General features: G+C 41.4%; 1 protein-coding gene across 2 annotated transcripts in view; it reads left to right on the top strand.

Moving 5' to 3' along the window:
* The first annotated feature begins 5495 nt into the window (after nt 1-5495).
* ARID4A (AT-rich interaction domain 4A) overlaps nt 5496-18924 on the top strand; it is an 80679-nt gene continuing 67250 nt past the window's right edge. Inside the window, exons 1-5 of one of the 2 annotated variants that reach the window (XM_007519278.3) lie at nt 5496-5797; nt 6883-6939; nt 9715-9825; nt 13139-13204; nt 14814-14904. In XM_007519278.3, the coding sequence (XP_007519340.1) occupies nt 6934-6939; nt 9715-9825; nt 13139-13204; nt 14814-14904 (274 nt within the window). In that variant the 5' untranslated portion in view covers nt 5496-5797; nt 6883-6933. Of the gene's footprint in view, nt 5798-6044; nt 6456-6882; nt 6940-9714; nt 9826-13138; nt 13205-14813; nt 14905-18924 lie in introns of those variants that run through there. The other variant, XM_060174910.1, reaches the window with a different exon arrangement.

Below are 18924 nucleotides of genomic sequence, written 5' to 3'. Positions count from 1 at the left end.
GTAAAGATACAAGAGTATTGGGACAGGGTGGTGGCGCACCTGGTTGAATGCACGTTATAGTGCTCAAGGACCTTTACCCAGGTACCTTGAGCTCCCCCGTCCCCACATGCAGAGGGAAAGCTTTGCAAGTGGTGAGGCAGGGCTGCAGGTGTCTTTCCTACTCTCTCCCTACCCTCTCAATTTCTGGCTGTCTCTATTCAATAAATAAAGATAAAAAAATTTTCTAAGGAATGCACATGAACATCAGAGAATTTAGATAAGGCTATAGGTAATGAAATAGCTCAATTTAACTAATTCACCATAAAAATAATTTATTTGGGGGGGTCGGGCGGTAGCGCAGCGGGTTAAGTGCATGTGGTGCAAAGCGCAAGGACTGGAGTAAGAATCCTGGCGGGATGCATTGGATCGACCTTCCCGGGGTGCATCCCGTGATTACCCATTCATTGGGGAAACTGACGATCCTTCCTAGCCGACTGAATCCACATGGATCCCAGTCACTTTCAAAGCCAGCAACAAGCAGCTCCTGACAGCTTTCAACCTGACCTGTTGACTGGCTACGGAAGAAGGGCAAACGCTAGAAGAAGAATCCTGGCTCCCCACCTGCAGGGGAGTCGCTTCTGTCTTTCTCTCCCCATCTTCCCCATCTCTCCATTTCTCTCTGTCCTATCCAACAACGACAACATCAATAACGACAACAAAACAAGGGCACAACAAAAAGGAAATATTTTCTCACAGTTATCATCTAAATGTCACCTTTGTGAAGTTAAATGTTTTATCTAGCCTTCACAGTACAAATATTTTAAGTATTCAAAAATGAAAATAAATTTGTTTTTAAGAAATCACCCCAAAGGTTCAGAAAAATCCCACATTTATCCCATAGTGGTCTGGCAGCATGAGTACAAGAGTAATGTCTGTTTTTTTTCTCCTATCTTTCTCATGAACAAATATAATCTTTAAATAAATAAATTTTCTTTGTACCTCCAGGGTTATTGCTTGTCTTGGTGCCTGCACTAGAAACCCACTGCTCCTGGAGGCTATTTTTTCTCTTTTGTTGCCCTTTTTTTTTTTTTATTATTATTGCTGTGGTTATTACTATTGTCGCCGTCATTGTTGGATAGGACAGAGAGAAATTGAGGAAGGAAGGAAGACAGAGAGGGGGAGAGAAAGACAGACACCTGCAGATCTGCTTCACTGCTTGTGAAACGACCCCCTTGCAGGTGGGCAGACAGGGGCTCAAACTAGGATCCTGATGTCTGTCCTTGCGCTTTGCGCTTATGTGCTTAACCTGCTGTGCTACTGGCTGGCCTTCTAAATTTATTCCATTATCCACCATGTGAAGGAAGCTCTAGATGCCTAGAAGTTTTTGTCACTGCTGTGATTTTAAGCACATTATGCAAAATGACCTTTACTGACAAATTCTTACTATTATGGAAAAATGGAGGGGTCAGGAAACAAACATGTTAAGTAGATCCAACAATACACTATCATCTCATTTAAAAAAAAAAAAGCTTCATGAATCAAGTATTTCCCATGTACCCAATGTTTTCCATCAAAAGAAAAACACGAATGGCTAAATGAACACAAATAGAATGATCTTTTGTTTTGTAAAATAAAACCAATGAAAAAGAGGAACCCCTCTACAGAAGTGCAATATAAGCTATAACTACTTTTGTGGTGGGTGGAGAGAATACAATGATCTTGGTCTTTCCTTTTAGTTTCTTAGTAATTCCCAAATCCCCACTGACACATATTATTTGGATCACATATCAGTGTGAGTTGGGTAATTATAGGTGATTACCCTGAGGAAGTTTAGCGGTTTCACATGTTTTATATTTTTAAGTATATATCTTTTATTTTATTTTATTGAGAGAGTGTGATACAGAGAAAAGACACACAGAGACCAGAGCACTGCTCAACTCTGGCTTATGTGGGGCTGGGGACTGAACCTGGGTGAGATCTCAGAGCCTCAGGCATTGAGAGACTGTTTACATAACCATTATACTATCTCCCCAGCTACATTTTAATTTTATAAAAATTACTTCACTACTAATCTTTTATGGACAGCACATTTTCAATTTTTTTTTAGTTTTATTTACATTGGCAGCACATTTTCTATGTGCCATATGTATTTTTGAAAAATATTTATTTATTCCCTTTTGTTGCCCTTTTTTTTTTATTGTTGTAGTTATTATTGATGTCATTGTTGTATAGGACAAATAAAATGGAGAGAGGAAGGGAAGACAGAGAAGGGGGAGAGAAAGACACCTGTAGACCTGCTTCACCGCTTGTGAAGCGACTCCCCTGCAGGTGGGGAGCCAGGGCTTAAACCGGGATCCTTACTCCTGTCCTTGCACTTTGTGCCACCTGCGCTTATCCCATTGCACTACTGCCCGACTCCCTATATGCCATATTTTTAAGTTTTTTTTTTAGTGTTTTTGTTATTAAATTTGAAAAAAGAAATCGTGAAGTGCTTTTATTACTTTGTGATAAAGATATTAAGCACTTAAAAATCCAGAAATGGGGAGTTGGGCGGTAGCACAGTGGGTTAAGTGCAGGTGGTGCAGAGTGCAGGAACCAGTTAGGATCCCGGTTCTAGGCCCCGGCTCCTCACCTGCAGGGGAGTCGCTTCACAGATAGTGAAGCAGGTCTGCAGGTGTCTATCTTTCTCTCCCCTTCTCTGTCTTCCCTTCCTCTCTCCGGTTCTCTCTGTCCTATCCAACAACGATGACATCAACAACAATAATAGCTACAACAAGGAAACAAGGGCAACAAAAAGGAAATATTAAAAAAAAAAAAATCCAGAAATGGGAACCACATGAATGAGCTAAATAAGGATCTGCTATGTTAGAGATTTTTTTTTTTAGAAAATTAAATCGTCTGGGAAGCAGCACAATGGATAAGCTTTGGATTCTCAAGCATGAGGTCCTGAGTTCAATCCCCTGCAGCACGTGTACCAGAGTGATAGCTGGCCCTTCTCTCTCTACTCCTAACTTTCTCATTAATAAATAAATAAAATCTTTTTTTTTTTTTTTTAAAAAAGGTCCCGTGATGCGGGAGGTGGCACAGTGGATAAGGCTTTGAACTTCCAAGCATGAGGTCCCGAGTTCAGTTCCCAGCAGCACATATACCAGAGTGATGTCTGGTTCTTTCTCTCTCTCCTGTCATTTCTCATGAATAAATAAATAAAATCTATAAAAAAAAATTAAAAAAAAAAAGGTCCCATCAAGAGGCTAAGTATACAGGCTAACATAAATCTGTGGTCAAACAAAAGATCTGTTAACATTTTATTTTTATGTATTTATTTCCTTTTGTTGCCCTTGTTTTATTGTTGTAATTATTGTTGTACTTGTCGGATAGGACACAGAGAAATGGAGAGAGGAGGGTAAGTCGGAGAGGGGGAGCTCCCTTGCAGGAGGGGAGTCATGGGCTCCATTCAGGATCCTTGTGCCAGTCTTTGTACTTAGCACCACCTGCACTTAACTCACCGCGTTACTGCCAGACTCCCTTTTCTTTTTTAAAAATATCTTCTTTTGGATAGAGGTAAGAGAAACTGAAAGGGAAGGGAGCGATAGGGAGAAAGAGACACCTGCAGCACTCACTACTTCACAGCTAGTGAAGGGATGTGGGCTTGAACCCAAGTAATTGAACATTGTTAACATGTGCGCTGTACCAGATGCACCACCATTCTTCTAAGTACTTCCTCCTATTATCCCAGGTATGATGATCCTCTACTGGTTCACAGTATTGGTCTGTTAGAAACTTTCCCAAGTGATCTCTCCAATACACAACACTTCAACAGACAGCAGAACTTGGGGTATGAGAGATGGCTTAGTGCTTGGGCTAATCACCAAGCACGGCATGTGCCAGAGTAATGCTCTGGTACTTTCTCTCCCCTACCAGCTCCCCACCCCACTCAAATTAAAACAAAAAAAAAGAAAAAGAACTCACCTGAGTTCTTTTATACATTCAAGTATTTGTGACTGAGATGAGATGTCCTGTTTGCAGCACAACTGTCAAAGAAACCAATAAATTATAAGTCACTCAATCATTTTGAATCCCAAGTCTAACAAATACAGAAATTCGATTTAAAATAGTGGGGGTGGGTCGGGGAGACAGGTTAGTGGTCTCGTGTAAGACTTTTACGGGGACAGACCTAGCCGCACCACTGTGAATAGGTAAACACCAATATACACTCATTTCCAGGTAGGCAATTTTGAGAAAAACCATGGTTACTAAGGAAGGATCTGGCTCCCTTGTTGAAATAAACCTAACCAAAATGAACTACCAGCGGCACTTCACATCGTCCCACTTCATCTCTAATAAAACAACCTGCCAGTTGATACTCTTCCCCTTCAGGTATTTCTGTCTTATGTATTTAACAGAACCCAAGACGTTGCTAGTAGAGCAAGATGAGTGGCTGACCCCGCCCCCCACAGTCGAGCTGCTTTAGCCTAAGGTTGTTTTCAGGTCCTGCAGACTCGCGGGTACTTCCTGTCCGGGCGAGTGCACGCGCCTCGAGCAGGGAGGCACAGCCGCCGGCTCAGCAGGTCAGAGGCATCAGGCCCTCAGCCGCCCGAAACCCGGGGCTGAGTCGCGTGAGCAGCACGCGGAAGCGCCGCTCCCCACGCAGGATGCGCGCGATCAAGAGCCTCGACCGCCCTGTCTCCGAGATGGGAGGCGCCCACACCTGCGGGCACCCACCGGAGAGTACGGCCAAGTTCCAGGAACACACACTTCCGAAGGGAGGAAGACCTCGCTCGGAGAACAACAGAATACAACGGTTCTCTCATTTCTGCGAGGCACCGAGATTATCTCACAGTCCGGAGAAAGACTTGAGCGTCTCCGCCTTTCTCTCTCGGCGGGAGAGGAAGCCTTGCCCCGCCTCCACCGCCACCCCCGCGCGCCACCTCCCCCCCCCATCCCGCCCCTTTAGTCCCCACCCAGCCGCAGGGAGGACTCACTTAGCCATGGCTGCCGAGCGGCCCCTCCACTTCCGGTGCCGCTTGAGCTGCGCCATCCCTCAGTCAACTGGACAACCATAACTTCCAACTGATCTTTCTGAAAGGTCGCGATGCCTCCTACCTTCCTTAAGTGCTGTCCTGGAGGGAGCAGCGAATGTGCACCGTCCTCAAGTGAGCTTACGGGATAAACACCCTGCTCTCAGTTCGCTAGAAACGTAAAAAGTGATAGACCCGCGGCCGCCGCTGCCCAGACAAAATGGCGCCGAGAAGCCGGCTTGGCGCAGGCGCCTTGGAAGTACCCTGCCCCGCCCCCGTGTAAGCTCTGGCCGCAACTCCCGGCTCGGTTTCCATGGAACACACCACCACCAATCCTTATGCCGAACTGCTCTTCCTGACCCTTCAATTTACCAATCAGTGCTCAGTCAAGCACATCCGGAGTCGTCTCAACCAATCATTTCTCAGGACATGCTTACTCAATACCCGATTCTCCAGTAAAGTTAGCCTCCGGAGACAGCCAATCATAAGTGGGGAATGTCCTACCTGCTGTTTTTCGCACCAATCCCTGAAGTTTTAGAGCTACATCCAATGAGGACTGCAGGCAGCGAACTCCAATCCGAAACTCTTCGGCGTCATGAGCAGCCAATGGGAGTTCGTGTAGAAGCGAGTCTGCTCAACAGCTTGTTATTTGGTGGATTGTGGCAGTAAATCGGGCGAGTGGGGAACCGGGCGCAGGAACTGCCGCTGCGGCCAGGAGTGGTGCTGCCCAAACGGGGGCCCACCGGGCTCTGCGGGGCAGAAGAGCTGGGAGGTGGCAGCGCACACTTTACCCGCAGTTGGTAGGTGAGGGGAAAGGGAGCGGAGAATACTGAATGGATGTAGCGGCAGTAGCAGCTGGTGCTGCTGCCCGGAGTCCCGGTGCAGTTGGAAGCTTTAGATGTGGGGAGGGCATTGCTCGAGCAGCGGTGCGTCCAGCGCTGGGGAATGGACAAGTCGTGGAGCAGCGGCAGCAACTGCAGGAGCCGCCGCCACAGCCGCCTCTTCGGCCACTTCCCTGGGTTCCCGGGAAAATGGCTGTGGGGCTGGTCTCACTACTAAGTTTGCTTCCGCGCCGTTTCGAGCCGGCTGCTCTGAGAAGCCGGCTCCAACTCCGCGGTGTGCCCTCTCCTGTGGAGTCCTTGGCAGCAGCCGAGAGACCGGGGACTGGTCCCTTTCTGGGCTGTACAAAAAGTTGAGGCGGGCGCGGGGAGGAGGCGGTGGCTGCCGCGGTGCAGCTCCCCTCCCCTCCCCTCCCACACCCTGTCCCGGCCGCCTCCTCTCCTCCTCTCCGGCCCCCGGCCCCCTCCCCTCGCGGGTCTCCCCTCACTCCCGCGCCTCCCGGCCGAAGGCCGCGGCCCCTGCACCTCCGGGTGAAAGAAGCGCTTCTCCTCCTTGACATGGTGCAGAGCGCAGGAAGGAGAGCAATGGCGCCGTGACACTCGGCTGCCGCCACCGCGGGCCCGGGGCGGGCCGAGGGGGCGGAGGCGGGGCGCGGGCCGAAGTCGGGGTGTCCTGGGGAGGAGGGGGGCGGCCGAGTGGAGACTCGGACACCGCGCCTGTGGGGCTCCCGGGAGAGCTCAGGCGAGGACTCCCTGCTCTCTCCCAGGGCGATCGGAGTTGAGCTTTCCGGGTCGAAGTGGCGAGCGAGCTGGGGGCGCGGAGGGCCGCTGGCGAACTCCGAGGCGAACCGGGCTGCCCTTAAGCGCCGCCGGGGTTCGCGCTGCCCCGCTCAGCTCCCGCGTCCTGGCTGCCCTCCGAGGGGATCTGAGCCCTTCGTTGGGGAGGGTTCTGCCCCTCCCCACTGGCGTTTGTTTACTTTCTTTGCCTGGGTGGCTTCCCTCTGTTGGCTGATCTTGTGCCTGTCTTTCCCTCTTCTTGGTTCCAGAGACCGAGACGGTAGCTCGTTGAACTGGAACCCCACAGATCACCAGTAAAAATGAAGGTAAGTGGAATCAACCCTGCAGCGAACCTCGTGCCCCGGACACCGCCTGTCATGAGGCTGCTGCTGTGGAATGTCATTTTTTCCCCTCTGCTACTCAGAATTGGCTCCTGTGCTAAGCGGCGCTTTCTGAAAATGAGGACGTGTTGAATGGGCGAGGAATGATCATTGTGTTCAGATGCAGGCAGTTCAGGCCCCTCTCTGAAACTGTTAGCGCTTTGGAAGGGCCGAGCAGCCTTTCTATTGTTGTCCATGGGGTAGTATTTTTAAACACTTCCTGTGTTGGCAGCAACCTTTGCAGAAGTAAAGCTTTTGTCCTACTTTGGTTCTTTGGGGGAATTTTTGAAAATTTTTTTCTTTCTAGTGCCAGTGCAATGCTCTAAGGGAAGGAAGAATATGTGAATTGTGCGAAGAAGCTGTCATCTCATCAGGCAATAAACGGAAATTCTGTCACTAAAATATCCTAAGAAGAACCAAAACTATGCTTAAAGTTTAGTTGTTATAGTAAATATTTTCAAACACATTTCCAATCTGTACTATGTTCTTCTGAAGATAACTATTGCAAACAGTACATGTGATGTTAAGAGTAAGGAAGGTATATCCTGCTCTGCGGTGGCATTGAATGTTACAGGCCAGATATGTATTTGCCTAGGTGTTCCTCTTCAATTTGCATTATTTATAAACCACTAACTTTAAAAGACATGCTATTTCCGACTCATTTGCCATGTCAATATATTAAACTAAAGTAATAAAAATTTCCCATTCTTTTGCTTTCCTATCTTCTTGAAGTGACATATCTAATGTCCTTTTAAAAAAAAATTTTTTTTTAAATTTTCCCTTTTGTTGCCCTTGTTGTTTAACATTGTTGTAGTTATTATTGTTGTTGTTATTGATGTCGTTGTTGTTGGATAGGACAGAGAGAAATGGAGAGAGGAGGGAAACAACAGAGATGGGGAGAGAAAGATAAGACACCTGCAGTACTGCTTCACTACCTGTGAAGCGACTCCCCTGCAGGTGGGGAGCCTGGGCTCGAACTGGGATCCTTAACGCCGGTCCTTGCCCCACGTGCGCTTAACCGCTGCGCCACCGCACGACTCCCTCTAATGTTCTTTAGTGTTACTTGACAAAACCTACTGTAAAATTATATTTCTCTAAGTGGCCACTGTTAGCAACTTGAATTAAGCAACTTTTGAGGGGAAAAGTAGGTAAAATGACAGCCTGAGATAACAATCATTATGTTGCTGTCAACACTGAAAATGAGTTTAGAGTGAAATTTCTTACATGTTCTGAAGATGGTTATTATTCTTTTTTTTTTAATATTTATTTAATTTATTTATTCCCTTTTGTTGTCCTTGTTGTTTTATTGTTGTAGTTATTATTGTTGTTGTTGTTGTTGGATAGGACAGAGAGAAATGGAGAGAGGAGGGGAAGACAGAGAGGGGGAGAGAAAGATAGACACCTGCAGACCTGCTTCACCGCCTGTGAAGCGACTCCCCTGCAGGTGGGGAGCCAGGGTTCGAACCGGGATCCTTATGCCGGTCCTTCTGCTTTGCGCCACCTGCGCTTAACCCGCTACGCTACAGCCCGACTCCCAGTTATTATTCTTATCATGGACATTTGCTGAGAGGTAGATGCTTCCTAATAAAGCTTTATTTATTTATTTATTTATTTATTTATTTAATTTTCGTCTCCAGGGTTATCCTGGGGCTTGGTGCCAGCACTAATAATCCACTGCTCCAGGAGCCTGTTTGTCCCATTTTGTTGCCCTTGTTGTGGTTATTGTTATTATAGCTGTTGTTATTGGATAGAACAGAGAGAAATCAGGAGAGGAGGGGAAGACAGGGAGACAAAGATAGAAACCTGCAGACCTGCTTCACCGCTTGTGAAGCGACCCCCCTGCAGGTGGGGAGCCCGGTCTTTGCTTTGCGCCACATGCGCTTAACCCGCTGCTACCGCCCGTCCCCCTTATTTATTTTTTCAATATTAAAACTAGTGTGGTAAACTATGTGTGACTGTGAGTCTTGAGCTGTCCATTTTTTTAGTGTTTTTTTATTTACTATAGTATTTATTTGATAGACAGCCAGAAATCAAGAGGGAAAGGGGTGACAGAGAGGGAGAAAGACCCCTGCAGCCCTGCTTCACCTCTCATGAAGCTTTCCCTCTGTAGGAGGGGACCAGAGGCTTGAACCTGGGTCCTTGTGCACTATAATGTGTGCACTTAATTAGATGTGCCACCATCTGACACCAAGCTGTGCATTTTTATCTGTGCATTCATCAGCTAAATTTAGACTTAAGCCTTTAAAATACAGCATTTGCTCAATGAATGTTCCAAATAATGCTCTCTGTTGAGTTAAGAGTTAAACTGTATCCAAAAAGGTGTTGCCATTATGGCTACATGAATAAATAATTATGTACTATTCTTGATTTCTCTTAATCTGAAGACAGAATTTTCAGAAAATCACAACTGAATAACAAAGTTTTCTGCGACACATCATCTGAATCGGTTTTTACTAATTTCTCATTTCTTAAATAAATTGGAGAACTGTTGAAACATTTTGTTTATGAAGGGAGAAACATATTTCCTTACTGATACTTTCTAGCAACAGTTTATCCTTAATATAAGTGTTTGCTTGAAGAGTTATTTTTCAAATTACAAATTAGTTTAATAGACAGATATTTTTAATGTTTTTACTCTCAGTACATGAGCTGTTCTAGAGAATTGAGGTTTGAGTAAGGAAAATTAGTAGTGAAATTGACATTATCTGTTTCTTTTATCAGGCGGCTGATGAGCCTGCCTACCTGACAGTGGGAACTGATGTCAGTGCCAAGTACAGAGGTGCCTTCTGTGAGGCAAAAATTAAGACTGTGAAAAGGCTGGTAAAAGTTAAGGTAATTTTTTTTTTTTAAGTACAACTATTAACTGCAATAAAAAATGTTGGGGAAAGTAAGACTGAAAATTAACATTTTATTCCTTGAATTACTACTTTATTGAATCATTTTGAAAGCATTGCTTTACATAAATATTTAGGAAAACCACAGTGAAAATTGAAAAATAAAGAATTTGAAATGAGAAATGACTCTAAACTGTGCCTTTGAAAATACTATGCTCATACTTATCATTTTGTAACTTTCTTGTTTGTGGTAGCATGTTTACTTGGGATAAGTCTATTTTCTTTTTTATATAATGTTCACATAGAAATTATTTCAAATGATTAAGAGAAATTATATAGTGGGAATGTTTTTAAGACAACCTTAAGAACAATTTAAGAATATAATTTTAAAGATGCTTTCATGACCATAAAAAGGTTAATTATTCTTATGTTTGGAAGTATAGAAAAGTACTGATGAATTAATATGCCACAGCATAATGGTTAAAAAAAAAAACTGTTGGTAACAATTTTGTGTTTTCTTTCTGGTAAATTTCCTCCATCAATATTTTAAATCTTATATAGATTAAAAAATCTATGGTTATTATAAACATTTTTAAAGATATAAAGCTATGAGATAATATCCCTCTTTGATACTTCTAAAGAGATTTATTATTTTTTTATTTTTTATTTTTATTTATTTATCAGATAGACAGCCAGAAATTGAGAGGAAGGGAGAGAAACAGACAGACACCTGCAGCCCTGCTTCACTGCTTGTGAAGCTTTCCCTGTGCAGGTGGGGGCTGGGGGCTTGGACCCAGTTCCTTGTGCACCGTAGTGTGTGTGCTTAACCAGGTGTGCCACCACCCGGCCCCCTAAAGAGATTTCTTATGATCTACTAGATTTTGTGCTGTGTCTTTCTCTTTTCTCTTTTTCTTTCTTTTTATTTTTTCTTTTTTCCCTGTTTCTGGGGCTTAACTGTTTCGGCTTTTACAGATGGTAGAGGAACTGAGAGGGAAAGACACCACAGCACCAACGTTTCCTTCAGTACACTGGGGACAGAGCTTAATCTGGGGTGCTATGTCTTTCCTAATGTTCTGAGTATTCTTTCTGCATTGTATTGTACTATCAGCTTTGCAATTTTCTTTTCACTTACACACCTAGCCTTTTTTACAGGAACTAACCACTATGAAGTGGGGAAAGTCTAGCTTGTTCTGTCTCCAACACTTGCAGTAAGTAGTTCCTAGTATGTAATAAACTCTCAAAATATGTGGAGAGCCAGTCAGATAGCTCACCTGGAGAATGTTTACTTTGCTGTGCGTATAACTCAAGTTTGAGTCTAGCATCCACTGTACAGGGGCAAGTTTGGTTCTGTGGTGTCTCTTTCCCTCTGGAGTCCTTTTGTCTCAATTATAAAAAATTGGTCTCAAATAGTGAAGCCCTGGAAACACTGAAAGAATATATAGAGTGAATAACTGAAATACAACCATGATCCTCAGAATATGTTCCTGGACCAAAAACTTCAGCTTCATTTGGAACCTGTTTGAAATGCAGATTCTCAGGCCCCAACCCCAGACCTACTAAATCAGAAACTTTGGGAGTGAGGTTCAGTGACCATGTCTAATAATAATTCCCAAGTGTTTCTGATGCATGTTGAAGTTTAAGAACTAGAAGAGTGTGTTTTTTATGGTAAATTTATCTATCAAATTATTATTATTATCAAATTTCTGTTCAAATTTGTTGTTAATAAAACCTTTCAATAGTTAGGATTGTCATTTGACATTCTTCTTTGTTTAATATAATATTTAAAAGAAGACTTCTAATGATAGAGAGAGCCAAAGTGTCATTTTAGCACATAAGTATTGGGCATCAAACTTGGGGCTTCCTGTTCAAGGGTTCATTGCTATATGCACTGTGCCATGTCTAAGGCCACTCATAGGATTGTTTTGTTTTGTTTTATTCTCATAGCTTTTTAATGTCAGATTTAAATTAAGCATTTAATGATGACATTTATTTGGAATTCCTTGAACATTTTAACTTTTTAAAAAAAAATTTATATTTATTTTCCCTTTTGTTGCCCTTGTTTTTATTGTTGTAGTTATTGCTGTTTTTATTGCTGTCGTTGTTGTTGGATATGACAGAGAGAAATGGAGAGAGGAGGGGAGCCAGAGAGGGGGAAAGATAGACACCTGCAGACCTGCTTCACCACTTGTGAAGCCACCCCCCTGCTGGTGGGGAGGTGGGGGCTTGAACTGGGATCCTTACGGTGGTCCTTGAGCTTTGCGTCATGTGCGCTTAACCTGCTGCGCTACCACCAGACTCCCACATTTTAACTTTTTGTTACTATAGTGATACTTGTGTAACTAATACAATGTTTGAGGAGTTCTTAGAAATATGTTACCTAGAACTTAGATTTTCTTATTTGGGTGTTTGCTCTGCTTACTTGATTATCCTGTATATTTGGGAAGCTATATAGGAGCACTTGTTTGTAACTAAATTGCATAGTATGACTCTGTTTATGTTAACTTTTTAAAAATTTTCTTTATTGGGGAATTAATGTTTTACATTCAACAGTTATGTTAACTTTATAAAGAAACAAATTCTGGTTTCCATTTTTACCTTGCATGCAGGCAGTACTTTTTGAATTTTTTTTTTCCATTGATTGAGACAGGACCTTTTTTGACTTGTGGATAAAAAGCAGGGTGGACAATTTCAGTCTTTTACAGTAGTCACTGCTAATAGTTAAGTATTCTGTAGTTAATTCAACAAATTTATATGAAATGCCTCAAATAAACATTGACACTACCTGCTGAAAATATGTGTTGGCTCAGGACTCCTGCTCTAAAGTTAACGAAAGATGCTGTAATAAACATAATAGTAGACGTAGCCACAATATGCTAAGAAAACAAAGACAGTACATTGTTTTATTTTATTTTTTATTTATTTTTTTTAACTTCCAGGGTTATTGCTGGGGCTCGGTGCCTGCACTACGAATCCACTGCTCCTGGAGACCATTTTTTCCTGCTTTGTTGCCCTTTGTTGTCATATTGTTGTTATCATTGCTGTTGTTGTTGTGTTGCATAGGACAGAGAGAAATTGAGAGAGGAGGGGAGACTGAGAGCGGGGAGAGAAATATAGAAACCTGCAGACCTGCTTCACCGCCTGTGAAGCAACCCTCCTGCAGGTGGGGAGCCGGGAGCTTGAACCAGGAGCCTCCTGCCGGTCCTTGCGCCATGTGTGCTTAACCAACCCGCTGCGCTACCGCCCGACCCCCCCGACAGTACATTGTTTTTTTAAAAGTAACATAAAGATCATTGTCAAAAAATGTTTTTCAGGTACTCCTGAAACAGGATAATACTACACAATTGGTGCAAGATGACCAAGTAAAGGGTCCTTTAAGAGTACGTATGTCCTGCTTCCAGAGGGTTAAAGAGTAGAAAAGCTATCGGGGAGGGGATGGGATGGGATGCGGTCCGGAGTTCTGGTGGTAAGAATTGTGTGGAGTTGTACCCCTCTTATCCTATGGTTTTGTCAATGTTTCCTTTTTATTAAAAAAAAAAAAAGTACTTATGTCCTATAGTTTAAAATCTGTAATGAAGCATCATAAATTCATACAGTAATTTATTGAACTGTACATTTTATAAGTATTAGAAAACAATTAGATGCTGTATAGTTAGCATACATTGTAATATTATACTGGCTGTATTCTTAGTTTAAGAATGTTAGACACCTTACAGAAGAGTAACTTAAATACCTTATGTTTTGAATTCTTGCATACCTTTTTTTTTTTTTTCTTCTGGTGGGTGAGAGAGAGCAGCAAACAAGTGAGCTAGCAAGCCAGGGAGCCTGGGGGTTTGAACTTGAAGCTGCACTGCCTCAGGCACCAGGGCTTCTGGGCAGAACCACTACACCAAACCAGCCAGCCATCTGCAAATGCCTCACTATTTTTAACATTGTTGCTATCAGTGTTTAGCCAGCTAGGTTACATACTGAAATCATAAGTCTAAATCATCTGCTGTTCTCATTTACCAAATGAACTATGTTGATGTCATAATTCAAATTATTGACTTTATATTGTTTTCCAGTTACTTCTATTATTTATTTTTGAAAATTTATTTATTGGGGACGTCTACTATTTATTTATATAATAAACCTTTACTATATCAGAGAACCCCTTAAATGACTATTTAGTATACAAAGGTCGGTCTAGAAGCAGAAAGAAGGTCTCTGGTCCAAGTCCATCCTCTCTTCAGGTTACTCTTTATCTAAAAAGTCCCTTAAGTGTGAGTGTTAAATCCAATAATAGAAGTTATTTTTGCTATCTTTTTTTTTTTTTTTGCCTCCAGGGTTATCTGCTTCTGGCGGCTATTTTTTCCCTTTTGTTGGCCCTAGTTGTTTATCGTTGTTGTTATTTTGTTATTGTTGTCGTTGTTGGATAGGGCAGAGAGAAATCAAGAGAGGTGGGAAGATAGAGAGGGGGAGAGAAAGACACCTGCAAACCTGCTTCACTGCTTATAAAGCGACTCCCCTTTAGGTGGGGAGCTGGGGGCTTGAACTGGGATCCTTATGCCAGTTTTTGTGCTTCACGCCTTGTGTGCTTAACCCACTGCGCTACTGCCCAGCTTCCTATTTTTGCTATCTTAAGTGATTCTTCATTTTTTATAATCTATAATTAAAGGAAATATAGTATGATTAGGAAAAAACTCTAGAGAGTTAAAAGAGACTGGGTTCTCAAAAGAGAGAGACTGGGTTCTCACTCTGTGTCTTTGCAAATTACTTTCTCTTTCTAGTCCACAATTTATAATGTTAGATAGTGGTAATTATAACTTCCTTGCTTATGTGCGAGTTTTAGGGCTCAACTTGCATGACAGCTATATAAACGCTATAAATTATAGAGTTCTAAGTCTGGTGAGGTAAGATTAACAGAAGTATTATTTTCACTTAGGTTATCTAGTTGAGGGGAATCATTTGTTTTATTTAAATTAGATAAAATCTATTTTTGTGTTTTAGGTTGGTGCTATTGTTGAAACAAGGACATCTGATGGATCCTTTCAGGAAGCTATTATCAGCAAGTTGACAGATGCTAGTTGGTATACTGTCGGTAAGTAGTTTAGTAATTTAATATGGATTTGCTTTGGGGGTTGCATATTACCTCTATTTGTAAATAAACCAAATAATTTTGTTGGCAAAGAAATAGTATTTTATTTCTCATTCTTTTATTTTTCATCTTATTAAGTGATTAATGGTTTATAGTACAGTTGTTGATACCTGGGTACAATTTTTCATCTCTTGATGATCAGTACCTCTAAAACTCTTTCACATACAAATATAAGTACTATTTTCTGTCAGTTAACTTGATAAAGTTGACTAAAGTTTGAATAGTACACTAGATAACACTGTGACTACTTGATCTAAGAATGAACAACTTCTATAGTTTATTTGACATTTCTCCTCATGAAAATTAAAATATGCCAGAGACCCAGCCTAAGGTCTCTTATCTAAGTTTTACTACTGAGATACCTCTATGACCTAGTTCTTTAAAAAGATTTTACTGGGAGTCGGGCGGTAGCATAGTGGGTTAAGCACATGTGGCGCAAAGCGCAAGAACCAGTGTAAAGATCCTGGCTTGAGCCCTGGCTCCCCACCTGCAGGGGAGTTGTTTCACAAGTCTGCAGGTGTCTATCTTTCTCTTCCTCTCTTGGTCCTCTCTCCATTTCTCTCTGTCCTATCCAATGACGACATCAATAACAACAGTAATAACAAAACAACGGCAACAAAAGGAAATAAATAAATAAATATTAAAAAAGAAGATTTTACTACTTACAAGAGAATATAAATGGCCAGATGGTTTCATACCTGGTTAAGCACACACATTACAGTGCTCAAGGACCTGGGTTCAAACCCCTGGTCCCCACCTGTGAAAGGAAAGCTTCATGAGGTGCAACAGGGATGCAGGCGTCTCTCTTTCTCCCTCTCTATCTCCACATCTTTCTCAATTTTTGTCTCTATCCAATAATAAATAAATAAATTTAAAGAGAGAATTTCACAGGGGATATAAGGATACAGCAAGCCAGAGCACCATTCTGTTATTTGTAGTGCCAGGGACTGAACCAAGAATTTTAGCCATGTGAATCTGTTATTCTACTAGTTAAACTATCTTCCAGGTTATCAAATTAAAAATTTTTAAGAGAGGCTTGTGAACAAAGCAGTACATCACCATTCCTGGAGTTTTTCCAGTTCCTCTCATGTGGTGCCTGTGTTAAAGACCAAAACCTTAAATGCCTTACTTCCTGGTCTCAAGAAATTTAATATTTTTTTTATTATTAATTTTTATTTTTTATTTGATAGGACAGAAAAATCTAGAGAGGAAGTAGAAATAAGATAAGGAGAGAAAGTGAAATACCTCAAATACTGCTTCACTGCTGGTGAAGCTTCACTCTTCCTGATGGTGATTGAATGCTTATCTGGGTGTACAACTGCCTGGCGGTTATTCTTTTTCCTTAAGAAAAGTCAGTAAGACTTAGTTTCATAAACCGGATGTTTTTCTTTTTCTGTAATTACAAATAAGGCGGATCATTACAACATTTTATTGTATTGTTGCCTCTTTTATACCATTATAATATACAGCTATCACTGCAGAATTTATAGAGTATAAATATTCTTGCAAAGTTAATTCAAGTTTAGATGACAATACTTTTATATTTTTTTAAACATTAAATTTTTTTTTTTCTGAGGGCTGGGCACACCCAGGTAAGCCCAAATATTACCACACCCAGGTAAGCCCAAATATTACCAAGCATAAGGACCTAGGTTTGAGCCCCTGCTCCCCACTTGCAGGGGGGGAAGCTTCATAAGTGGTGAAGTAAGGTACAGGTGTCTCTTTAACTTCTCTGTCTCCCCTCCCTTTTCAATTTCTCTCTGTCCTATCCAGTTAAAAAGAAAAAAAGTAGTAGGGAAAAAGGAAAAACTGGCTGTGAGAACCAGTGGATTTATAGTGCCAGCACCAAGCTGCAGTGACAACCCTGTTGGCAATATAATAATAATAATAATAATAATTTTTTTTTCCCTTAGTGACACCTTTTAATAAGAACGGTTAGGAGATAGCTCACTTAGTAAAATGAATATATTATCTACATGAGCACTGTAGTTTGAGCCCTTGGCATTACTTGGCAGTACCATGCATGGATGGTACTGAGGGAACTTCAATAAACAGTGGAGAAATGTGCTATCTTCTCCCTCTTCTCTCTCTCACTTTTTAATCTTTATTATTAATTGTATAGAGATAGCCAGAAATTGAGGCGGAAGGGGGTGATAGGGAGAAAGATAGAGAGACACCTGCAATGCTTTTGCAAAGCTTTCCCCCTGCAGGTGGGGGGACCAGGGCTCAAACCTGGTTCCTTGAGCACTGTAACGTGTGCTCAACCAGGTGTTCCACCACCCGACCTCCTTTCTTTTTTCTCTAAAATCAGAAAAGAAAAAAAAGTAGTCTGGGGATGGTGGCGCACCTGGTTGAGCATGTACGTTACAGTGCACAAGGACCCAGGTTCAAAGCTCTGGACCCACCTGCAGGGGGAACGTTGCATGGATGATAAAGCAGGTCTGAAGGGTCTATCTCTCTTCCTTTCTGTCTTCTACCCTCTCAATAGCTGGCTGTCTCTATCAAATAAATAAAAACATAATTTTTTTTTTAAAGTTTGTATTGTGCAACAAACAAGCAGAAAAGTAGAGGGACAGAGAGATAGGAGCAAAAAAGTGACTCAGTGGGTAGAGTACATCCTTCTTTATTATGTAAGGTTTTAGTTTCAGCACCAAATGAGTGCTCCATGGGTAGTGGATTAGTAGTACTTCGGTGTCTTTCATTGTGTCTGTTTCTAAAACAAAAATAATAATAATGTGAACTGTGGGAGATGGCACAGTGGATAAAGCATGAGGTCCTAAATTTAATCTCAGCATCATATATGGCAGAATGATACTCTGGCTCTAGCTCTTAAAAAAAATTAGTATTTAAAAAAATGCATAAATCTAAACTGAAAATTGAACTGAGGAGATGGCATTGCAACATTACTTCTGTGCAAAGCAATTAAAAAAAAGTTTACATGGTGGAAATGTAAATACATTACTATTCCATGTATATGTTCATATTAAAAAAAGAACCTTCCTAGTAATATACTTCGTAGTAGCAACAAGTATAATAATACAGCCAAATCAAAACTTAAAACTATTATTTATATATTACTATTATATATATGAGAGTAGCAGTGATTGATGTTTCCAAATCTACTTTAAATGCTCTTCACACTGCACAATTCTGTGAATGATATCCAGTGCTTTATTACATACTGAACATCTCATTGTTTAGTTTTTGTATTTAAATGTCTAGATGTAAGTGGTGTAATTATAGCCTTATTTCCTATTGGAAGGAAACTGATCATTTTGGTTTACTTTTAGTGTACTTGATTTGATGCTTTAGGTAAAACTCACTCGTCTCCAACTGATGTTCAAAGCTGCGGCTAAAAATTATACTGAGTGACTTCTATCAGTAGTAAGAATTTGCTATATGTAACTACATTTTTTTAAACTATCCCTTTATTCTTTTTGACCCTCTCTGCAGTTGGTATTGATTCACAATGGTGCTGTTATTCTGAATCAACATTTTTAGGCAGCTTAGCTGTGCTATTGATAGTTGTTAAAAATTGTAAAACTAAATTTAATGTTAACTCTTACAGAATATGTAAATACAACTTCGTTGTTTTAAATAATCCACTGATGTAAATGTCCAGAGTTAGTAGGTGCTGAATTATGGGAAATTAGATGATGCTTATTCAAATAATAAAATTGTATCCTAGTTGACACTTAATATCAAGATATTCTGCATATATTTCATATACTTGAGAAGTTTTACTATACAATGCTCATGCTTCTGCAGAAGCAATACTTTTCAGACTTTTCCATTCTTAGTTTCTGCACCCGAGGATAATTCTTCCATTATGAATAGCAATTTCTGTTCTTCACATGAATGAATTTTTATCATTTCTAAAATCTGGTCAGTTGGGAGCCAGGCAGTGGCGTGCCTGGTTAAATGCTCACATTACAATGCACAAGGACCTAGGTTCAAGTCCCT

This window comes from Erinaceus europaeus, chromosome 16, assembly GCF_950295315.1.
Source record: "Erinaceus europaeus chromosome 16, mEriEur2.1, whole genome shotgun sequence".
NCBI lineage: Eukaryota > Metazoa > Chordata > Mammalia > Eulipotyphla > Erinaceidae > Erinaceus > Erinaceus europaeus.
This window is presented reverse-complemented; position numbering and strand designations above follow the sequence as displayed.